We start from the raw sequence: 21,526 nt of genomic DNA, 5'->3' as shown, positions 1-21,526 counted from the left end.
CCTCCAGCATGGCAGGGTTGGGGGAACACTGGCGAGCCTTCCCCCCGGGATCGCTGCCTGGCGTGGGCTGCCGCTGGAACCCGGATCCGAGCCTTGGCAGGCTGACACCCCCGTCTGTGTTTTTCAGAACACTCACCAGCCGCAGAAACCCAAGGAGGACGTCACCAAGAAGCCAGTCGCTCTGCTCACCCCCAAGGAGGAGCCCGTGGAGGCCCCCGTCTCCAAGATATCCTCGTCGTCCTCCTCCTCCTCCTCGGAAGACGAGCCGCCCAGCTCCCCAGAGCCGCGCAAGGCAAAGCGGACCCGCTTTCAGCGCAAGACGGATGCGAGCAAGTCGAAAAGTAGTGGCTGGACGTGCGGGATGTGTCACTCCTGGTTCCCGGAGAGGGACGAGTACGTGTCCCACATGAAGAAGGATCACGGGAAGGTGAGAGGGAATCCCCGGGCGGTTGCTGGCCCAATGGGAGGAGAGCTGGTGGCATTTATCCACTGGGAACCTGGCCCTGCTGAAACACCGAGGGGGTGGGGAAGGCAGCGTTTTGTTTATTGCACAGAGCAGGGGCCTGTGGATCGGGATTCCTGGGATCCATTCCCAGCTGGGGCAGGGTGTGTGCTCTAATGGTTACACCAGGAGAGTTGGGTCTCCTGGTTCTGTTCCTGACTCGCTGTGTCACCCTGACAAGTGACCCCTTCTCTGTGCCTCAGTTTCCCCATCCAATAAAAGCCCCGTGCAACGGGAGAAGGGGCTTTCCGGTACACCTTGAGAATGGGCTGATGCAGTGGCAGGGCGTGTGGTATGACCTGTTCTCTTGCTTCTTCCAGTCGGTGAAGAAGTTCCCGTGCCGTCTGTGCGAGCGTTCGTTTTGCTCCGCCCCCAGCCTCCGGAGACACGTGCGAGTGAACCACGAGGGGATCAAGCGAGTCTATCCCTGCCGGTACCGAGCAGCCACCTCCTCCTTCTGGTTTCGGGGGGCAAAAGGGATCTAGCTCACCCCTCCCTTCCATCCGAAGCTCGGGGTGGGACGTGTCCATGCAGTCCGCAAGGCTGTCAGAGCCGAGGGAGGCTGGGAGCTTGGACTCCTGGGATGTAAATCTAGTGGTCAGACCAGGGCCACTGGGTGGGTCAGACTCCTGAGTTCCCTGCCCTGCTGTTGGGGAGAGTGTGCTGTAGTGGTTAGAACAGGGGACTAGGAGTTGGGACTCCTGGGTTCTCGCCCTGGTTCTGCCACTGCCTTACTGTGTGACCTCTGGGTAGGTAACATCCCCTCTCCAAGCCAGTTTCCCCAGGGGAGGTGGGCTTGACGCCTGCCGAGCGCTTTGAGATGGAAGCAGTAGACCAGGTCTAGGGGTCATCTGTTCACCTCCAGTGGGCGAGGTGTCCAAGGGAGCCTCATTACGTGCCTGGCTCTGGTCCCTCCCAGGTATTGCACCGAAGGCAAACGCACCTTCAGCAGCCGGCTGATCCTGGAGAAGCACATTCAGGTGCGGCACGGGATAAAGGTGACCGACCAGACCAAGAGCCAAGAGGTCGTCATTGCCCGGATGGCACCCGGAAGTTTGCAGGTAGGGGGCCGATGGCTGCAAGGATGGACGCTCGGAACTATGAGAGAATGGGGGCAGAGGGGTTAAAATAACTTCCAAACAATGCAGCCACCTCTTGGGGGGAACATGGCTGCCGTTAGAACAACCCACAGTAACATAGTGTAATAGGTCCGGGCAGGAAGCAAAGAATCTCGTTTGCAGGGGGGTTTATGGAGGTAGAGCATCACTGAGCTGGGACGTGCAGTGAGCACTAGCAGGATAGCTATGGGGCTCCTCCCTCAGCACCGTTCCCACTAGTGCGTTCATCCTGGCCGGGCCCCATCTGAATCGCTTCGTGCGGCTCCCTGGCTTTTGGCTGGTGGTCTCCTGTCTGACTAGTTGGCTTGAGAGGCTGGCTGCGGCAGGGAATACAGAGCAGCGGAGGCTGTGGAGTGAGTGTATTGAGGCCAAGGAGCAGATGAGGGCGGGGCTGAGTCTGCTGCCAGGGCTGGCTGATCATGTGTTGGGATGTTCATCCAGCCAGAGATCTTACGGCTGGAAGGGAGCCAAAGGATCATCTTGTCTGTGCTCCTTGGAGCTGCGCCTGTCCCACGCCGCGAGGCACGGGAGGGACGTGCTCATTGCGTGGGGCAGGCCTTTGTCTGGCACAGCCAGTTTAAGCACACAGGGCCCAAGCCCTGCCCGGCATTCGGGGTCAAGCCTCTCCAAACTCCTCCCCACAGGTGTCCAGCAGGAAGCGGAAACTCTCCTCGGACGAGGGCGATTCGTGTAGCGAGGAGCCGGACAGCACCACGCCGCCCTCCAAGAACCCCAAGGCGGACCGCAAAGCCCCCTTCCGCTGCCGCAAGTGCGGCTACGTGGCCTGCAGCGCGGCCGAGTTCCAGGAGCACATCCCCCAGCACAGGACAGACGAGAGCTCCCACCAGTGCCGGGAGTGCGGCCTTTGCTTCACCTCCCAGGTCTCCCTCAACCGCCACCGCTTCATCACCCACAAGAAGAAGAAGGGGGCGGGGGAGGTGGAGGAGCCCAGCCCCCGCAGCGGCCACGAGGGAGGGGCCCAGCGCTCGGCCGACGGGAAGCTCGCGTGCAAGGTGTGCGGGAAGGGCTTCGACACCCAGCTCAACCTGAAGACGCACTTCCGCACCCATGGCATGGCCTTCATCAGAGCCAGGCAGAACGTGAGCCCCGAGAACTAGGGGCGAGGGAGAGGGCAGCGCGTGTACATAATCTCTGCACAGAGCTCGTTGGCCGGCTCCCAGCTGGGCCCCCCCGCTCTGTGCACCGTTTCAGTACGTAGGTTGGATATGTAAAGCTGTGAAGAGAAACAAGATCCTTATTTATAAACCTGGAGGAACGTCGGAAGGATCCGCTCTCTGGCTTCTCTCGGTCGGTGGCCCGGCTGAGGCCGACGCGGGGCGGGGAATTGGGCTGGTTTACAGTGTAGGAAGCAGGAGCTCAGCGAGGGCAGGAGTCGGAGGTAGCCTAGCTCTGAGACTACACGGGCAAGCAAACGGTTCGTACGCTGCTCTGAATGATAACGAGGGACGCGGCCCGCTCTGTTTGCGAGCGCGGGTTCGGATTGTCGTGGGCGGTGGCTTCCCTTCATTGGAATAGGGCAGTTAGTCGTCCCTCCCCAGCGTTGTCTGTAGCCCAGGGAGCTGTCTCCCAGCTCGAGGGCAGCGCTCCGGTGCCAGGATGTCGTTTGCAGGCTCAGCTGCTTAACGGTCCCCTTGCCTGAGCCCTATTTCTGCTCTTTCTGATGGGCACTTCCCCTGCTTACTGGGAGTCTGCCTCTCCCACGTTCAGACTTGTCCGAAGGGAGTCCTTTCTCTCCGTGAGCGCTGATGTGAGGACAGGTGGGGGAAGCCCCCAGCTGCTTCCTGGGACAGGGAGCCAGCTGGGAATTTAAGTTACTGTGTTGATAAGATGTTCACAGCAGGATCCAACTTTTTATTTTTTTTGGTAATGTTGCTTATTTTGTATTTTCATCTGGAGCTCCGGGAAGCAATGTTAGCCTGACTCTGTTAGTTGCCTGGTATCTTAACTGACAGCGTCGATCCAAGTTTTCATGGTTTGTTCACTAACTATATTCACCCACTGAATGCATGTGTTATGAATCCTCTTCACAGGTTCACCTGCACTAACTTAACGCGATTCTGGGTTTTGTACTAACTGAAATCTATGTAGAGGGTTGATGGCTGCACATGGCCTGGATTTAAAAGGAAACATTTGGCTACTAAGCTGCAGGTGACAAGCAGGGGTGTGTGTGTGTGTCTTGAAAATGAAAGCAATAACCTCGGGAAGTGAGGTCTGGCAGGGAAATGGACTGCGAGCCAGGGCAGTGCAGTTAACCCTGCATGTACTATATAAAGGGTGTCTGAAAAGCCAGAAACAGCTTAGTTTGATCCTTGCCTACCTCCCAAGGCAATCCCTCGAAATCACCGAGGGGTGATTAGTCCTGATTAAGTTTTCCTCCACCCCCTTGCTAGCGTTTGTAACAGTCTCTGCTTGTGAGCTCTTCTCTTTACCAAAAAATGAGCCAAGTTATTAGCAAATACTAAATCTCTTTACAGCCGCGAGGGTCAAAGATCAGCTGATCAAAAACAGATATTTTGTTGCGGGTGGGGATTTTATTTTTGGGTGTGGGGTGGGGAAAGAGGGGGATCAGCACCCAAAAGGATGCACCCGAAGCCCCCTTCCCCCAGATGTTATTGGTTGAGGGCTGGGCTTATCTGTGGGACGAGGTGGGCCCTGATCTGTGCTGCTGCTGCTTGGAAATGCTGGTTACCCTGGCTGAGTAGTGAGGTAACAGAAGAGGGTAGCGACCCCATATCCTTGCTTGGGGCTGCCGAGAGAACTTGGATCTTGAATCCAAGGGAGTTGAGACTAGTCTGTTCAAAGCACCTGCCACGGTTTTCCAACCTACCACGTCCTTAAAGTCCCAGCTGGTTGTAAATAACCGGGGTAATTTAGAGCGTAAGAGAACGTGCTTTGTTAGAAGCAGAAAGGGAAACTAAACCCTCTTTAAAAAAAAAATTATGCAGAATTCAGTTCTTAGACTGACGTAGATGCTTTCATTCCCCACCCAGACACACCTACAGGCCCATTGGACCGACACACACTTACATCATGGCAGCTGGCCTTGCAAACTCTGCAGGGTCTCGATCCAAGACCCGCAGGAAAAACCCCACCCCAGGCCACGTCCATTGATCACTGCCCTGAAACTCCCCCCTTTGGTTCAGCTTTCATCTCCCCCTCCGCTTCGGGTTCTGAGTCCCTCATTTGCCACTGCAGCACTTGCCACCTCACTGACAGCGCATTCCTATGCCACGTGACCCAGCTCACCGCCAAGTTATGGACTCGGAAGCATTTTAATAGCAGTTTTGGACCGTCAGTATTGCAGCAGCATCCACAAGAATTTTCAAACCTGTGCAAATGGCTGCGTCCCTAAATCACGTTTGGAAAAACGATTTCGACTTGTTTCGTTTGTTGCTTTGGCTTGTGTGCTCCAGTTAGGCTGTTGTGTGAGTCATTCTTATTTTGGTAACTTAACTTTGGGTTTTGTTTTTTTTTAATGGTGAATAACTCTTAAACTGTGTGTAAAAAGTTCTGTAACATACACTAAAAAAAAAAAAAGCTACTGTTGTGATTTATTTTTTCTTGTTTTAGAAAAAGGATTTGCTGTTTTTAAGTTCAACGGGATAACTCTCTTCCCCCTCCGAAGATGGTTTGGTTGAAAGGAACAAATGCGGTGGTTGGTTTTTTTTAATTCATAGTAAACCATTTTTTTTGATCCAATTGAATGTTTATGCAGCAGCATTTGAGGTTTAAAAAAAAAAAAAAAACCCAGACCTTTTCTTGTATAAAACTGCAATCAAATATTCCCAATGCTTGTTGTTACAACCTGCCTTCCCACAGGGTCAGCAGCTGCAGTGGAGTGGTAACTATATTTTTAAGCCATGTAGTCCCACTAGCAAGAGTAACCAAGCTGAAATGAAGGTAACTACGTATTTTAAATTTCCTCCCGGTTTTTTTCCTTTGTCTTAACTGTCTCTTCTCCCACCCCAAAAAACCTACACTTTTAAAAAATGTATTCGCTTGGAGCTGTGGAAGTGTAAATGCTGTTCAATAATATAGACGAACCTAAAGTTTCTACTGTTTTAGAGAGGAAGAAAAACAAATTGCTTTGTAATCTTTGGTGATCTTATTTCCCATGCACTTCAGTGCCTTTAGATTGACTTCTGTTTAAAAAAAAAAAAAAAGTGACTCTGCATTTTGTTTTTAGAGGGGGTTTGTGAACTGATGATTATGCTACATTAAAAATATGGGCACTGCAAAAGGCTCTCAGGTATTCTTTATTCTTGTAGTAATAATGCAATTAAAACTTTTAGTGGTTTAACTTCTGCTGTACATTGTGTTAATTAAAATGGTTGCCACGGTTTTAACTAGTCCCGTTCAATGCAGTTGGTTTTGGGGCCTGGTTCTGAAGCCGGTTCCAAATGTGGTTCTACCCCTGTCAGTCTGGCGTGTGTCACTTGGCCTGGGTACCAACTGGTTCACTGCCAAAGTGGCTTGGTTTGTGTTGTATTAAGGCATAGAGTGGGGGGCAGTCTTACCTCTTAACTCGCTCTGTAAGAACCTGGAGGGATGGTACCTGATGGGAACACGGTAATCCTGCAAAGACCAGATTTGCCTGGCAATAAGGGTTTAAAAATTGCATCTTTTTTGCATAGGCTGCAGGATCTTCCGGGAAGCAGCAGTACAATAAAAGGAGGGATGAACTTTGGCTACAGGAAAGTAGAAGTGTGTTGTTTTTTTTAAGGGCTAGCAAAGAGCTCACTACACAGGCCAGCATTCTGCTACTACTGTTGATCTAGTTAAAATTGGATTTGAACTACTGGTGCGTAGCCAGCTGCGGAGCAATTAGGCTGACTTTCGTCACCAGGGCAGGGCTCAGCTGAGCTGTTAAAGACTCTCTACTTACAGGGTTTTTTGGAAACTTTCCCCCTTTAACCCAGGTATGTGGCATTTGCACTGTCTACATGTGAGTTTTGTGAGAATATCCAAAACTAGAGGATTTATGCTGTCTGGGACTGAGCTAAGGAAGAGGCTCGTTAAAATCTCTCTGACAAGCAACGGGGTAGGAAACGAACTGTTCTTTTAAGACAATGGATTTTCATTCTGGATTGCAGTCCGGTGCCTAGACACGTCAAAGCAGACACTTAGAATGAAAGCTCCCTGCAGTCTCAATGCAGAGGAAATAATGTGATAATGCTGCCTTTTAAAAATGAATGAAATCTGCCGCAGCTGGAGCAGTGTCCATCTCCCCTGACACGGGCTTCAGCGCAGGCACTTTTAGCGTTGGGGACTCATGTAGCTTTTCTGTTACTGAACCGGCCCAGTTCTGCCATCCACTTGCAGTTGCCTTTTGTTTGAAGGGAAAACTCACTCCACTATTTACCTAGGGTTTTAGGAGCATCTGAGTCTTCCAACTATTCCATAGCTACCTGGGACTGGAGGAGACACCTCCCTGCAGGGTCAGGTAAAAAAGCACAACACATCAGCTGAACTTAACCCCAGGAAACCTGCTCTTCGGTCATTCCACTGATGAGTTTCCTGTGTCCTGCTCTGCCTGCCAAAATGGCGCATTTGATTATGTGGCAGTTTTGATTACATGGTGCAATTGATTAGATGGCAGTTTTCCTTTAGTAGTAACTATTACCGAAGAGGAATTGGAGGCTTTCAAGGAAATCTCTCTAAGGTAGCCGGGCAGCCTTCTACTGCCCGCTGGCCTTGTCCAATAACACCTGAGAAGGTCCGGCTCCCCAGTTCCAAATGGGAGCTGATGGAAACACGGACTCAGCTTCCACCAGGCTGGAGGTGTGCTCGCTTTGTCGGTACAGAGTTGAGTTAAAAAGCTACAGCTGTTTTTGAAAGCGGAGCAGAGGTTAGTGTAGAAAATAAACCATCAATTTATTCTTTTTATACAGTTGTGGAGGAAGGAGACTTTTTTTTTTTTTTTTTTTACCCTGCACAACAAGACCGAGCAGCTGGTCTTGTCCCGGTGAGTCCAAGCAGTAGGTGCTGGTTCCTGAGAAGGGAGACCCAATGCCTGCTGAGTTGCTCCTCGGTGAGGAGGACAGACAAGCTAACCTGCATCCTCCCCAGAGCAGAAGACCTCAGAGGAAGAAGACTCTCAACATGATCCTCCTGCTCAATTGCCTTAAATTAGTGGCCTTAATCAAGCCCTGCAGCAATGTATAATCCAGGAGCAAGGCTGAGTGGATCCTGCAGACACGTCTCTTCCCTCCTAGATTCCAGGGTCAGCATCGGAGCAATGAAGCTGGCACGTCCATCAGAGTTTTTCCACGTAGTTCCCGGGGAACAGCCCTTCTTTCCCTCGTATCCTGCCCTGCCACCAGCCTGAGGGGTCTGAAAAGGGAAAGCGGGCAGGCAGCAGTCACCACCGGCTGAACCGAGAGCTTGATCAACCCTGACAAGAGCTGGTCTCAAGTGTGATGGGGCAGCAGCCACCTCCAGGTCATACCAAGAACTGGTGCTTCCCCGGTGCTTGGTGCAGTGCAAAGTACGGATAAAGTGCTACCCAGCCAGCCTGGGAGTGATTTACACTCAGGGCCAGTGGTCAGGCTGCAGGTCCAGACTGGGGAGAGATTTCTGATACTAGGCACCTCTAACCCTGCAGCAAAAGGCAGGAGGGGAGAGCCAGCAGCTGGAAGCTGGGTAAAATCCGACTGGAACTAAGCTGCCCACTTTGAACCGTGAGTGAACTAGAGCGTCGTTTTTAGTTCCAAGAGGAATTTGGGCCTAGCATGACGTGAGTTGTGTTGCACAGGAGCTCAGCCTAGATTATCCTAATCCCGTGCAGCTTTAAGAGCTGCACCCCGCACTGAGTGCGGGAGGGCAGGCCCCCAAGGATGAGTTGATAGCCCAGATCGTTAGTGGCTCTGATGTTTTTCAAAGCTGCAGCGTAACACCATAGGCACAGGCGTATCCACCAGCCACTACTCCGCGCCCTAAGAAGCTGGAGCAGGGGAGGCCTCTCTCATCAGCAGGGCCTGAGCCCATAGCCATGCCAGGGCACAGCAGAGCACCTGTCAGCTGCAGGAGAAGGTTTGCAGCTGAAGTTCCTGAGTGCCCAAGTTGGGGCCGTCAGCCAGGAGCACCAGGCCAGCTGCTTGGGCATGCAAACCCCTCTCCTCAGCACGGCATTGCTGGGGGGCTGGCGTCTGCCCGTCCCTTCCTCAGCTTGCCCCATGCAGCGGAGGGGGAGCGGGTTCAGAGGTTGCGGTGCCCAGGGCGCTAAGCGACACGTGCTCTGTGATGGGCAAAGTTCTCACTGGGGTGGTTTTTAACCTCATGGGGCAGCATCTCTTTGCACTGACAAGTGGAGGGGGCCCAACGCCCTAAGCCGGGTGGGGGAGTTGGAGGTCTGCTCCCAAGCTCCAGTGAAGCGGGAGCAAAGCTGGGAATGGAAGCCAGGAGTCCTGGCTCCCAATCCCCTTTGTGCCTCCTCACCCCCCCCTCCCTTGGAGGAGTACAGCCCAGTGCTGGAGGAGGAGGGGCAGGCGGGGGGAGTCCACTTACCTTCTCTAATGAGTTCAATGTATTCGTCGGCGTTGAAGCTGAGCTCGTCTGTGTCCTGGGCATCGTAGGCGTAGAGGGCGCGGCACTGGGGCAGGCGCGGCTGGGGCTTGGGCTTCGGCTTGGGTTTGGCTCGGCCGCCTCCAGGGACGGGCTTGGCTTCTTTCGAGAGCCTCCGCTGCCAGCTAAGGAGAAGGGAGGAGGAGGTCAGCCTGCTGCATTCCTCCAGCTGCGGGGGCTTTCGGCAGCCTGCAGGGGCAGGCCTGGGCTATCAGTCCTAGAGCGCTGGTACTTTAAACCCCCAGGTGCTCCGGCCGAGCAATCCTGCAGCAGAGCCCTTAGGAACCAGGGCTCGCTCCTGGGGCAGGATCGGGACCTCCCAGGCAGAGACAGGGCTGCCCCATGCTGAGCACCCCTGCCTGGCACCAGCCAGGGGAACGGCAGCGCCTCTCCTGTCCCTGCTGGACTAGCCAGGCTCTGTGGGGCTGCCATCTAGCGGGTGCTGGGGGAAGCCAAACGCAGCAGCTCAGGAAAAGGCAGCTGGGGAGGGCAGCAGAGACACCCAGGCCACAGCTGGGCCAGGCAGGGCTACTGCTCCCTGCTGCTGAGCTGAGGCGGCTGGCTTGGCCGGAGGAAGGGGGAGCAGGAGGCATTTGGTGCTGGAATCTCCCTATATCGCTGGTTTCTGCTGCCAGGGTGGGGCCTGGGGCCGGCTCCTGCTGGGCCAGGGTTAACCCTCAGCCAGCCAGAGCCCCACGACCCGACCCAGCAGCCTGGGGCACTTACCCGGCCGCGCCCTGGTCCGGCACGTTCATGAAGTCCAGGTTGAGCTGGGCAGGGAAGGCCTTGGCCCTGGTGCTGGCTCCATGCCTGGGCAGGGTGGGCTGCTCCATGCTGCCCTGCCGGGCGAGGGAGAGACGGTGCTGGAGAGAGGCGCGGGACCCAGGGCCGCCGCGCCGGCTGGCGTCGCTCCGCTCTCTGCCTGGAACAGAAGGGGGGAGAGTCACTTGGAGCTGGAGGAACCCAGGCATCCTGCACTGGGAACACAGGAGCCAGCCTGGAACCCTGCCTGGTCCATGGGGTGTGTGAGAGCAAGAGAGAATTAACCCTTTCATTGCCAGGCACATCCTGGGGCCTCCTCTGCACACCTGCTACTGACCCCAAAGGCAAGAGGGTAGCCCCGACCTGCGACCTCCCAACCTCTATTAACCCTTTCTGTGCTGTACAACCAGGCAGCGCTGACCAAGGGGCGGATGTTCCCTGCTAGCCTTGAATGCATGGCCCTGGCCAGAGTCCAGCTGCTGGGGGTTGGGGCTTGGGTGGGGTGTCTGTAGGCCCCCTTGGTGAGGAAGGCACCCGGTGGCCATATCGCCTCCCCCCCCCCCCCGGGGGGGTGACAGGCTGCTTTGGACTCATCTGCCCCAGCGATCCCCCACTGCCCCCCAGCCCGCCCCCTCGCTGCAAGAGGAGCCTTGTACCTGCCGCAGGGGGGTGGTTCCGGCCGGGGATGCTGCTGCTGTTCAGGTACCTGCTCTTCCTGGTGTCCCGCCGCGTGGGCCCTGCAGCAGGAACGACCACGATTAGCCCTCCTGTGTGCTCTTCCCCTTAGCCCTCCCTCAGCTCCCTCCCCCCACCCCCAGGGCAGGGCTGTCCCCTGAGGCGGTGTGTCCAGGGCTCTGCCCGCTGGAGATCAGGTCCCATCCGCAGCAGGACTCTGCCCCCTCCAGGGCCGCTGGAGAAAGCCAGCAGCTAGGGCTTGCTCCTTGCAGCCTGTTCCCTGCCGCTCGCTCGCAGATGCAGACACTCACGGGCGTTCCTGGGCAGCCCGGGCCCGATGCTGACGATCAGCACCTTCCCGTTGTTCCGGAGCAGCGCCACGTCGCCCTGGCAGATCTGGAACTGGATCTGGCGGGAGCCCGCTGCCCCCCAGGGGCCCCAGCCGTCCTTCTTGACCTTGAACTCCAGCCTGGGGGAGGAGGGGGAGAGAACAGGAGTGAAATCAGGCTGAGAGAAGCAGGCGGGAAAGCACTGGGCTCAGCAGGAGCCTGAGCACGGGGAGGGGCACATGGAGCCAGGCACCAGCTCGAGGAAGTTTTGGAGCAGCACGTTGCAAAGGTGAGTTGGGAGATCATGTGAGACCCAGCCCCCACCTCAAACCAGGGGCCCGCACACAGGGGCAGGAATAGAACCCCAGAGTCCTGACTCCAACCCCCTGCTTTAACCATAACACCCCCACTCCCCTCCCAGAGGTGGGGATAGAACCCAGGACTCCTGGCTCCCAGCCCTCCCTGCTCTAACCCTTAGTCCCCACTCCCCTGCTAGAGCTGGGGATAGAACCCAGGAGTCCTGAAACTCCTCCACTATCTCCCCCACTTTAATTAGACCCCATTTTTAGACGGTAAGCTCCTTGGGGTAGAGGCTGTCTCTTTGCTCTGTTTGTACAGCACCTAGCGCCGTAGTCCATGGCTGGGGCTGCAAGGCGCTATGGGTAGATAGTTAATAGGAATAGTTCCCCTCCTAGGGCTGAGAATGTAACCCAGGAGGCTGGACTCGCAGCCACCCCTGCTCTAAGCACCCCTTGTTCCAGGGCAGGGAGAAGAACCCAGGAGTCCGGGTTCTCCCGGCCCCTTCCCCCCTCAACTGGTTAGTAACCAAACGCTGCTGCTGGGCCAGCTCTGCCCAGCGGGGCCCCCTGCTGGCGGCAGCGTGGACTCACTGGTTGCTGAACTTCACGGACAGCTGCTGGCGGGTCCTCTCCTCGTAGCGTTTACACAGCAGGCTCAGCAGCTCCGTCTTGAAGACGGACTCCAGGACGCTGTCGTACTGTTGCTCGTGGACGATGAGGAAGTCGTCCTGCAAGGTGCTGCCGAGGGTGGGGGAAGCAGAGGCTGCATCAGCCGTGGGCACCCTCCCCACGTGCTCTCCGAGGCCGGAGCCAGCTGGGGGCGGTGCCCCCGGGATGCTCAGGGCACCGGCCCTGCCCGGGGCAGAGGAGATGCACAAAGCCGCTTGAGCGGTGGCTCTGGCTGAGCCTGGCTCGGGAAGCAGCCTGGTGCTTGGCCCCCCCAGCCCCCACTGCAGCTGGGACAGGGCTGCGCTAAACCAGACCCTGGGGGCACCGGGCCGGCCAGGGCGGCCAACAGGCTCCTACCTCAGAGACACCGACTGGATCCTCTCCAGCTCCACCTGCCGCTTCAGCACCTCCTTGATCGTCCCCTTCTCAGGGCCCTGCTTCACCTTCTCCCGCCCGATGAGGTACAGGAACCGGGGCGTCAGGATCAGGTCCCGCTTCACCCTCTGCGTGGGGGGGAGAGGGGCTGAGCGGGGGGCCCATGGAGGGAGGCAGGAGCATGGGGGGAGCCGAGGGGGGCAGGGTGTAAGCACGGGGGGGAGGGAGGTGGGGCAGGGAACCAGAGCCTGGGGGGAGCCAGGGGAGCAGAGCCTGTCTCTGAGGCGGGGGGGGGGGAAGGGAGAAGGGGGGAGAGCAGAGCCCGGCCCTGGGGCAGGAGGAGGAGGAGGAGGGAGCCAGGGGAGCAGAGCCCGGCCCTGAGGCGGGGGGAGAGCAGAGCCCGGCCCTGGGGCAGGAGGAGGACAGATCTGGGGGGAGCAGAGCCGGACCCTGGCGCCGAGGGAGCGGGAGAAGAGCAGAGCCCAGTCCTGCCGTGGGCGAAGGCAGCAGAGGGGGCAGCCGGGGGGCCCCGCGCTCACCTTGAAGCGCCGGTCGTACTTGGTGACGGTGTCGGCGAAGTCCACGCGGTCACGCCGGCCCACGAAGCGCCGCAGCTCGGGCCGGCTCTCCAGCCCAATGTAGTCGCCCACGAAGTTGCGGTTGAGGCTGTTGCGCCGGCGCTCCTTCTTGTTCAGCAGGATGTTGGAGGCTTTGGGAGGGGGAGACACGGGGGGGACTCAGACCTTCTTAAACCTTGGCGAGCGGGGTGGGTGCGTATCCCCTCCCCCCACCCCGACTCTGACTCAGGCCTCGTCCACACGGGGACGGATTCTGGAGCAAGCCTGGGCCTGGGTTCCAAGTGCTGGACTCGGGTCCCAGATGGGACCATTGTGACCAGCCAATCCGACCCCCTGGGCACCACCGACCAGAGCCCTGCCCCCAGCTAACTGCCAGAGCAGAGCAACGGCCGATCTGGACTGAAAAATTGTCAGCGAGACCGAATCCCCTGGACGCTGGGGAAACTGAGCCCAGGGGTCATTCCTCTCACTGCTAAAAACCTCCGTGTCCTTTCCTGTGTCTCGCTCCCGCTTCCAGCCCCTGGAGCGTGTTTGACGTTTCTCTGCTAGGCTGAAGAGCCCATTATTAAAGACTTGTTCCCCACGTAGGTAATTAGCAACTGGGCTCCAGTCGCCCCATATCCCTCTGGGTTAAGCTAAATCGATCTTGCTCCGTGAGTCTCTCACTCTAATCCTTTAATCCTCCTCGCGGCTCTTCTCTGGCCCCTCTCCAATTTACTAACCTCCTTCTCGAGGGGTGGGCACCAGAACTGGACTCTGGAGTCCTGCCTGGTCCAGCTGCTGTCCCGAGGGGGCAAATTTTAGTCCACAATCACTGATCGAGGCAGCAATAGCGTGGGGGGGGGGTGATGGGGTATTACGGGAGCCACTTTCAATTTACACCCACTGCCACACATACACCTAAAGGTTACCAGGGGGGCGCAGTTTCCCAGGGTGGACAAGCCCTCAGGCCTTTGTCCCATGCATGGGCACTCTCACTTCACCTGGAGTCCATCCCTTACCAACAGGAGTCACCTCTGGCCGAGCCTCAGAGCATGAGGGTCATGCCGGCTTACCCGGGCCGGTGTACGTGTGTGCACCCCCCCCATGCACAGCGATCAATGGAGGGGATGGCTGCATCGCTCAATGGGGAAACCTCAGGATCGCTGCCACCCCCAGGAGCCGAAGGAAGGAGGGACGAGTTTGGGGGACGACCCTGGGCAGGTCACTGCAGCTCCAGGCCTCAGTTTCCCCAACCGAAAAGTGAGGGCAATTCTCCGTCCTTTCTCTCAGCCTGGGTCTATTCGGTGCGTGAGTGCCAAGCTGCAGGAACCGTCTCCTGCCCTGTGTCCGTGCAGCACCTGGCACATCCGGGTCCTGCTCTCCATGCAGGCCTGTAAGCACTACCGTAATGCACCTGATATCTGAGCAGCGGCTGGAGGTGGCCAGGCCCAATTCTGCTTTCCCCAGGGCTGGGCAATCGGAGGGTGTGGGGGGGGAGGGGGTGGTGCACGGGACCCACCTTCCTCCCTCATGCGGATGTACTTGCGCACGGCCACGTGCTTGCGCCAGGCCTTCTGGATGACCCGGGCGTATCCGTCGTAACGCCGCTCCCGCATCTCCTCCAGCAGGAACAGCTGTGGGGGCAGGGAGCACCGGCTTAGGGGGGCTGCCAGGTGATTTCCCCCCCCACCCCCAAAAATGCACGCCAGGCCCAGCCTCCCTAATCCCCAACTGGGAGCCAGCCCCCTGCTCTGCAGGGTGACAGTCCCGCTCCCCCACTCAGCAACTTCAGGGCCTGGTCCCTCCAGGGACTGCCTCCCGCCCGCATTGGCCTCTCCCTGCCCGCCCCGGAGGTCAGCCCCCCCTCCCCACCCACTCACAGACTCTGGGGCCTTGATGAAGACCTTGCCCTGGCCCAGCTGGTACTGGTCTGGGTCCATGTTGACGGAGCGCAGCAGGTGCACCACACCCTGCTTCTCGTCCCCGCGCCAGGCCGGCCATGTCTCGGGGGTGAGGATGGCGTACCTGGGGAGGGAGAGGGGGGGTGGCAGGTTGTCCTAGGGGCTCAGTAAGAGAGTGGGGCTGGGGGGGGGGGGGGCGCTGCAGAGGGACGTCTCCCAGAGGCAGCCCCCGGCACTCTGCCCTCCAGGGGCAGCCCCCGGGTATCCAGCGAGCCGGGGTGCGATGCAGGGAAACCCTGGCCTTGCCCCCAGCACGTTCCCTGGACCAGAGCCTCCCTGCTGAGCCCACGTGGCATCACACGAGCCATGAGAGCAGCCACCACCCTCACGGGCTGGCCCCCGGCGCTGGGATCGAACCGGGGGCCTCCGGAGCCCACAGCACAAGCCTCTGCGCTGAGGGGCTCCAGACTCAGCCGCCTCTGACACGGAGCAGCCACAGGGGGCAGAGGTGACCCCCATGGAGAGGACCCCTGCGTCAGCATGGCTCATACTTGCCTCCCTCCCAGTTCCCTATTGGGGGGACCCCGTCTCCTCTGCCCGGTGCCCCTTCCTATAGCGCCAGCGGCAACAGGCCGAGGCTTGTGCCCCGTCTCCTCCCCTGCCCATGGGACGGCAGCTCCTACCTCTGCAGGAACTTCTGGAAGACCCGCCGGTAGGCGTAGCCAGCCCGGCGCACCCGGATGTTCTCCCGCAGGCCCAGGTATTCCACCTGGTGCTTCACCCTGGAGGAAGCCAGCGACAGGGCTGAGCAAGGGACGGGTAACCAGACACCCTGCTCCCCAACCCGTCTCCCCCTGGCTGGGCAGCAGAGCCCCTCCATGTAGGGAGATGGGGGCCCAGCCGCCCCCAGAGCCGGGAGCTGGAGGCACTCGGAGACGCCGACCGGCCCTGCAGAGCAGGGAACAGTCTGGAAAGGAATGAAGGGGAAACGCCCCAGGGGCCGAAGGCTGGGAGTGAGGGGATTGGGGGGGCAGGGACAACAGCTGCCCAAGGGGGAAGGGCGGAGCAGCCCCCAGCTCGTGGCCCCCACCTGCTCTCCTCCCAGTCGCGGGGTCTCTTGGTCTCGTTGGGTTTGATGCAGCGGATGTAGTGGGGGGTGCACTTCGTCAGGGTGCCCACCAGGTCGTTCGCTTGTTTCTTCAAAGGAACAAACCAACTTAAGCCCCAAAAGATGGAGAGTTTCTATGGTAACCAGCCCCCCCCACACACCCGCACTTCCCACCTCCATCCACCCCATTCCCCCCTTCATCCTTTAAATGGGGTCGCAGCTAATATGGCTGCCGAGCTAGGCACTCAGATACCAGGGTGATGGGCGGCCGTATTACCCCTATGATGACAGAGACATCCCACTGCTACAGGGGAGTCGCGTCTTACGCGGGGGTTAGGGTCTAAAGTCAGCGCGTAAGGCGAAAATCGCGTATAGTCAAAATGACCATCGAGGGGAATGGCGGGTGGAATCGCCTGCACTACAGGTATGGTATTTACATTGTCATTTTTCTCTTTTTTTTTTTTTGCCGAGCTCGTAGAGTTAAAATAGTGTAAGTTGAATTCACGTATGACACGACTCCTCTGTACTATAATCAGGGCCAGTGCAGGGATGTTTCATGCCCTAGGCGAAACTGCCACCTTGCGCCCTCCCCCCTGCGCCCCCGCCCTGAGCCCCCCTGCAGCAGCTCCCCACCCTCTGCCCCCCTGCCCCAGCTCACCCCTGCCCCGCCTCCTCCCTGAGCACGCCGTGGCTGCTTCACTTCTCCCGCCTCCCAGGCTTGCGGCATCAATCAGCTTAGGTGCGGCAGGCCTGGAAGGCAGGAGAAGTGAAGCAGCCACGGCGTGCTCAGGGAGGAGGTGGGGCAGGGGTGAGCTGGGGCGGGGAGTTCCCCTGCGTGCCGCCCCCCCCACTTACTTGCAGCAGGCGGCCCTCCCCGCACCCCCCTGCCCCAGCTCCCTCCACCTAAATGCCGGCAGCGACCAGGGCGGCTGAAGATCCGGCCACCGCGGTCGCTGCCGAAGAAAATGGCGCCCCCCAAATCCTAGCACCCTAGGCGACCACCTAGGTCGCCGAAATGGTTGCACCAGCCCTGACTATAATAAAGCTCAGATCTACTGTCCCGTGTTTCGATAGCACCTCCCCCAATCTCTCAAACCCCGCCCCCTTACTAAAAGGCCCAGCCAGGGATCACTGAAATGCAGCTAGCTCTGGGGTGGGGCGCGGCCGCTGTCTGGCAGCGCTAGGCATCCTGTGTCCAATGGAAACTGTAGCAGGGTTGCGGGGGGCAGTGGGGGATAAGACAGCTGAGCATCATTAGCCAAAAACCAGCCGAGTGGTGAGTGGGGGAATCTGCTGAGTGGTGCTCCCGGAGCTGCCCCAGCCCGAGCATAGGAGCCAGAATAATCCCCCGACGGCTCCAACTGGCCTGGGGGAGGCCCAGAGATGCAGCAGGGAGATCTCCGTGCTGGGCAGAGATGGGGCTGCTCCCCTCAGCCTCCCTCAGGTACCTTGATCTTGCTCCCAGCTGTGGTGGGGCGCCCTTTCTTCTCCGCGTTGATGTTCTCGGGAAAGAGGTCTCGGATGAAGGGGCTAAGGTGGGGAGGGAGGGAAATGATGTCAGTGCCTTGTGGGGCAGGGAGGTTTGGGGAGGGACTGGCTGGGATACGGAGCCTTTTGCCCTCTCCATCACCAGCTGGAGGCCAGCCCAGGAGCAACCCAGCATGGGACGAGTTTGTTGGGCCTCAGCTCAGGTCCCAGGGGTCAGGCGTCCACAGCACAAAACCCACTCTGCCGTTCAGCCGTCTCCTCAGCAGCGGGGCCAGGGACTGCCCTACCACCCCCCACCCCCAAAGGCCGCCCCCAGGGCAGGGTTATTGTACTGGATACATAAGCCCGAGCAATGAAAATATTCAGCTCTTATCGGCGTTACGTCCTAAAGCAGCAGAGCTGGGGATAGAACCCAGGCGTCCTGGCTCCCGACCCCGACACTCGAACCACTAGACCCCACTGCCCTCCCAGAGCTGGGAACGGAACCCAGGAGTCCTGACTCCCAGGCCCCCCCTGCTCTAACCACTGGCCGGCACTGCCCTCCTGGCCCGGGGCAGTGGCACTCACAGCTCACTGCTCTGCATCAGCTCGATGAGGTCGATGAAGAGCACGTCGCGGTTTCGCTCACAGAATCCCTCCACGTCGTAGGAGACCTAAGGGACGGAGAGCCGGGGTCTCAGCCGGGGAACGGCCTGGAGCCGGCGTGCTGGGGGGGCTCCCTCACACAGCCTCCCCAAGGGGAATGAGCCCCTCCCCATCACAGAGCCCAGGTCCGCCATCCCCCCAGGGGGGCCCAGCCTGGAGCCAGCCCAGCCACGGCCAGGGAGCGCCAGACTGGGGCACGCGCAGGGGGACGGGACACACCAAAGGCCTAGAATACGCAGCTACTGAGGCAAAGCACCAGGTGCCCCCCCAGTCCAAGCCCTCTCCCTAACTATGACAGCCCCCCCCAACCCTGACCCCCTTTGCCCTCCAACCCAGCCTCCCCTTCCACCGGAATCAACCTCTCCCCCAGCTTCCCCCTCCACCCTAACTTACCCCCCAGCACCCCCACATCCATCTCCCCCAGCCTCCCCTTCCCCCAGCCCCCCCACATACCCCTCCCCCTCCACCCTAACTTACCCCTCCAGCACCCCCACATCCATCTCCCCCAGCCTCCCCTTCCCCCAGCCCCCCCACATACCCCTCCCCCTCCACCCTAACTTACCCCTCCAGCACCCCACATCCATCTCCCCAGCCTCCCTTCCCCAGCCCCACATACCCCACCCTCCACCCTAACTTACCCTCCAGCACCCCACATCCATCTCCCCAGCACCCCATCTACCCCTCCTCAGCCACCCTCACCCCTAATCTACCCTCTCCCTCACCCCCTCTATAGTAATTGTACCATGTCCCCAGCACCCCCCCACCGTTTCCCCTCTACCCTCATTTATCCCGTCCCGCCCACGCCCCTTTACCCAGCCCCCAGCCCTCCCCACGCTGACCTTGCCGGCGTAGTGGTGGATGATGAAGCCCTTGTTCCAGCTGTTGAAGTGCTGGTGGGTGCCCACGGCCATCTGCAGCTTCTGCAGCAGGCTCTGGTCGGCGCCCTCGCCCTTGGCGTGCATGGTGGCGCACACGTCGTCCAGGATGCTCATGAGCCCCGGCGGGTTCTGGGCGGGGGGGAGACACCGGACCGCTCAGCCAGGAGGGGGCGCCACTCCCCAGCCCCTGCGCTCCCAGCGCTGGCCAGCAGGAGAGCCAGCGCCCCCTCCTGGGCAGCTCTGGCGCTGCAATGAGGCAGGGTTTGGGGTTCCCCCTCAGCACTGAACAGACCCCGATTAAGGGAGAGGAACTGGGGGTACCCTTGGCTCCGGGGAGATCCCAATTAAGGGGAAGCTGGGGGGTCCCCCACATTGCGAGGAGACCCTGATTAAGAAGGGGACTAGGAAAGGTCGGCAGGGAGACCCCAGGTCACAAGGGAGACCCCGATTAAAGGGGAGACTGGGGGGCAGAGCCCCCCACCAAGCTCAGACGGATGTAGGAGGGGGGCAGTTATGGGGATCCAGGTTCCGTGGAGACCAGAGACTCAAGGCGGCAGCGGTCCCAGGCTTGGGGGAGGGGTCACACAGGTTGTCTTCCCCCAAGGCCTGAGGTATTTGGAAGGGGGGGGGCCCGGCCGCTCGCTCACCACTTTGCTCTCGATCAGATCGCAGACGATCTTGTTGTTGAAATAATCGATGGGGCTCCAGCGAATCCCTTCCTGGACGTACTCCTCCTGGGGGGGGGGAGGGACGATTGTGAGGGGGTGCTGGGATCGGGGCAGCCCCAGATCTTGTGGGAGAGTGGGGGTTGGGCTCTGCCCATGTCCGAACTCCGGGGGGCACCCCCAGCGGCGAGTCAGTCTCAGGTGGTGGCAGTTGCAGGTGCCGGCCACCAGAGGCAGACACGAGTGCTTAGACTGCACAGCCCACAGAGACTCCAGCTGGGCCGAGGGCTGCACTGTGCCAGGCGCTGTACAAACACCAAAAGGCCCACTAGGCAACAGGCAGGAAGGGAAACTGAGGCACAAAGAGGGGCAGGATCTTGCCCAGGGTCAATGGCAGACCTGGGAACAGCACCCAGGGTCCTGGGCCCCAGCTCACTGCCTTGTCCACTGGTCCACGCTGCCTCGCAAACCCATTGGCTGACCCCACCCACCCATTCCCACCCCACACCAGCCCCTCCCCCACCCCCTCCTCCCCCTCATCTGCCCCTCCCCACCTGTCCCCTCCCACCCCACCACCTGCTCCTCCCCCTGTCCCCTCCCTTTACCCACCTCACCCCCTGCCCCTCACCTGCTCTGCCTTCAGGGTGAGCTCAATGAAAATCTGCTGCAGCTTCTCGTTCACAAAGTTGATGCAGAATTGCTCAAAGCCGTTTTTCTGCGGCGGGGGAGACAGACAGACCCATCAGGCACCCGGGGTCTACGCTGGGCAGGGCCATGCTGGCATGGAGGTCTCCCCCCGCCCCTCGTGGGAGGCAGAGCGCGACCAAAGGGGGCTCTGGCTCGCTCAGAGCAGCAGAAGGGGATGTCACAGACAGCTGAGACGAGCCAAGGGCCTGGGCGGCAACGGGGCATCCTTGGCACCCAGCTCACGCGCTGTCTGTCGCCCCCCCACAGCCCCCAGGGGAGAAGGGGGTTGCAAATGGTTGGAGGAGGGGGAATCCCAGATCTTCTCAACGTGCTTCTCCTCTTCTGCTAGCCCAAGCCCCCGAAAGCCGGGGAGCCAGGAGGGGACCTAGGAACCCAAAAGCCCAGGACGGTCGCTCTCGCGCCCCTGCCCCGCGGTACCTGGAAGATCTCGAAGCCGTAAATGTCCAGCACCCCGACGTTATATTCCTCGTAGTCCTTCTGCATCGCTTTGTTGACAGCCTGGGGGCAGAGCAGAGAATGGGGGGTGGAGGTGGGAATTCAGGGTTTTGCCTGGAAAATTACAGTGTGTGTGTGTACGGGGGGCGACAGAGCCCTGGAAGGGTCACTGGTGGGGGGGATGAAGTGGGGTTGAGGGGGATCGGACACCAAGTCCCCACAGAGAGAGCAGGTGGGGGCCCGGCGGCAGCTCGACACGGGGCCCCCGGGGTGGGTGACTCACGTCCACCAGGTAGTCGAAGAGCCGGGAGTAGAGCGCCTTGGCGAGGGCGTCGCGGGTGAAGCTGGCCTGCTCGGCGTTGAGCGTCACGTCGATCACCTCCGACTTGCCGCCCCACCGGCTGTCCATCTTCCGGCTGGTCAGCTTCTCCTTCAGCCGGCCCTGGTCGATGCCCAGGAGGTAGGTGGGGAAAGCCAGGACTGGGGAGGGCGAGGATAAGGGGGGAGGGTGTCAGGGGCAGCACCCCAACCCCATCTGCTTCTCAGCACAGCTCCCCCCCCTTCACCCCAACCCCGGCTGCTGGATTCGCCTCCCTCCCGCCTGCCTTCAAGGTGGGTGGGGAATCACCGTCCTCAGCCCCCGCACATCCAGAGGGGCCGGTGGAGCCCCATCCCCAGGGGACCCTCCTCCCCAGAGGGAGAGGATGGGAGGGGGGAAGGAAACAGGAGAAGGTGGGGCCCCCCAATGGATGGAGGCAGATCCCTGGGCCACACAAGTCAGGTTCCCCGCATCAGGTGCCTGACAGACCCCCATCCCCGAGGCCC

The 21,526-nt window shown here is 59.6% G+C and overlaps 2 protein-coding genes across 5 annotated transcripts in view; one reads left to right on the top strand and one right to left on the bottom strand.

Annotated features, from left to right (window-relative positions):
* The window catches only part of ZNF687 (zinc finger protein 687), a 48,851-nt gene extending 42,951 nt beyond the window's left edge, over window positions 1-5,900 (top strand). For both annotated transcript variants that reach the window (XM_039512554.1, XM_039512555.1), the window contains exons 6-9: window positions 128-427; window positions 823-935; window positions 1,422-1,563; window positions 2,265-5,900. In XM_039512554.1, coding sequence (XP_039368488.1) covers window positions 128-427; window positions 823-935; window positions 1,422-1,563; window positions 2,265-2,738 — 1,029 coding nt within the window. In that variant the 3' untranslated portion in view covers window positions 2,739-5,900. The remainder of the gene's footprint in view (window positions 1-127; window positions 428-822; window positions 936-1,421; window positions 1,564-2,264) is intronic.
* Window positions 5,901-5,970: 70 nt separating this feature from the next.
* The window catches only part of LOC120390172 (unconventional myosin-Ie-like), a 35,151-nt gene continuing 19,595 nt past the window's right edge, over window positions 5,971-21,526 (bottom strand). For all 3 annotated transcript variants that reach the window (XM_039512557.1, XM_039512558.1, XM_039512559.1), the window contains exons 10-28: window positions 20,985-21,181; window positions 20,684-20,764; window positions 20,187-20,273; window positions 19,541-19,627; window positions 18,855-19,022; window positions 17,938-18,023; window positions 17,331-17,412; window positions 15,865-15,971; window positions 15,458-15,556; window positions 14,754-14,898; window positions 14,393-14,507; window positions 12,853-13,022; window positions 12,296-12,441; window positions 11,861-12,007; window positions 10,953-11,110; window positions 10,623-10,703; window positions 9,931-10,126; window positions 9,148-9,329; window positions 5,971-7,974 (exon numbers count right to left, since the gene is read on the bottom strand). In XM_039512557.1, the coding sequence (XP_039368491.1) occupies window positions 7,898-7,974; window positions 9,148-9,329; window positions 9,931-10,126; window positions 10,623-10,703; window positions 10,953-11,110; window positions 11,861-12,007; window positions 12,296-12,441; window positions 12,853-13,022; window positions 14,393-14,507; window positions 14,754-14,898; window positions 15,458-15,556; window positions 15,865-15,971; window positions 17,331-17,412; window positions 17,938-18,023; window positions 18,855-19,022; window positions 19,541-19,627; window positions 20,187-20,273; window positions 20,684-20,764; window positions 20,985-21,181 (2,411 nt within the window). In that variant the 3' untranslated portion in view covers window positions 5,971-7,897. The remainder of the gene's footprint in view (window positions 7,975-9,147; window positions 9,330-9,930; window positions 10,127-10,622; window positions 10,704-10,952; window positions 11,111-11,860; window positions 12,008-12,295; window positions 12,442-12,852; window positions 13,023-14,392; window positions 14,508-14,753; window positions 14,899-15,457; window positions 15,557-15,864; window positions 15,972-17,330; window positions 17,413-17,937; window positions 18,024-18,854; window positions 19,023-19,540; window positions 19,628-20,186; window positions 20,274-20,683; window positions 20,765-20,984; window positions 21,182-21,526) is intronic.

This window comes from Mauremys reevesii, linkage group 24, assembly GCF_016161935.1.
Source record: "Mauremys reevesii isolate NIE-2019 linkage group 24, ASM1616193v1, whole genome shotgun sequence".
Taxonomy (NCBI): Eukaryota; Metazoa; Chordata; order Testudines; family Geoemydidae; genus Mauremys; species Mauremys reevesii.
Note: the sequence above shows the minus strand (reverse complement) of the source record. Positions and strands in the feature narration are given on the sequence as shown.